Below are 784 nucleotides of genomic sequence, written 5' to 3' on the forward strand. Positions count from 1 at the left end.
ATCTCTGGACCTTGATCGTGGTAGTTACCTTGCTGTCTATGGGAGGATCAGACAGCTCTCAGATTCCATCAAAAATATCTTAACTTGTGTTCGGTGCTTCAACAAAATAATGACACAAGAAACTGATCCTTTTTCCAACTCAATGCTTATGTTTTTTATTTTATTATTTATTATAATTTTATTATTAGTTAATCTTTCACTTGTATGTTATTGTTGCACTGAGTAAATACAGCTGGATAAAACAAAAACTGTGTCCGTCTTCATTTCAGGCTGCAAAACAACAAAAAGTGATTATTTTAAAGGGGGGGTGATTCTTTTCTATACCCACTGTAATAATGCTTCCCCCAGCTAAACAGTCCCTCACACTTCTCTCACATCAAAATCCTCCCACATATTTATTTAGAACGGTTTTCGTTTTTATAAACTGTGTTTCATCTGTGCATATCCCTCTCCTGATTCAGACTAGACGACTTTTTCACTGGAGAAAGCAGTATTATGGATAGTGGACTCGTTTGAAGTTAAAAACGTCTTGATTGATTCGTTTCTTACAAACACGCAGCTTTTCACTTCACAAGACATTAACTGATGGACTGGAGTGGTGTGGATTACTTGTGGATTATTGTGATGTTTTTATCAGCTGTGTGGACTCTCATTCTGACGGCACCCATTCACTGCAGAGCATCCATTGCTGAGACACTGATGCAATGCTACAGATATGATGAAGAAACAAACTCATCTATATCTTGGATGGTCTGAGTGTGAGCACATTTTCAGCAAATATTTC

General features: G+C 37.1%; 1 protein-coding gene across 1 annotated transcript in view; it reads left to right on the forward strand.

Moving 5' to 3' along the window:
* tbxta (T-box transcription factor Ta) overlaps nucleotides 1-466 on the forward strand; it is a 5577-nt gene extending 5111 nt beyond the window's left edge. Inside the window, exon 9 of the mRNA XM_016549395.1 lies at nucleotides 462-466. Within this exon, the coding sequence (XP_016404881.1) occupies nucleotides 462-466 (5 nt within the window). The remainder of the gene's footprint in view (nucleotides 1-461) is intronic.
* The last annotated feature ends 318 nt before the right edge of the window (nucleotides 467-784 follow it).

This window comes from Sinocyclocheilus rhinocerous, unplaced genomic scaffold, assembly GCF_001515625.1.
Source record: "Sinocyclocheilus rhinocerous isolate Xijiao unplaced genomic scaffold, SAMN03320098_v1.1 scaffold43, whole genome shotgun sequence".
Lineage (NCBI taxonomy): Eukaryota > Metazoa > Chordata > Actinopteri > Cypriniformes > Cyprinidae > Sinocyclocheilus > Sinocyclocheilus rhinocerous.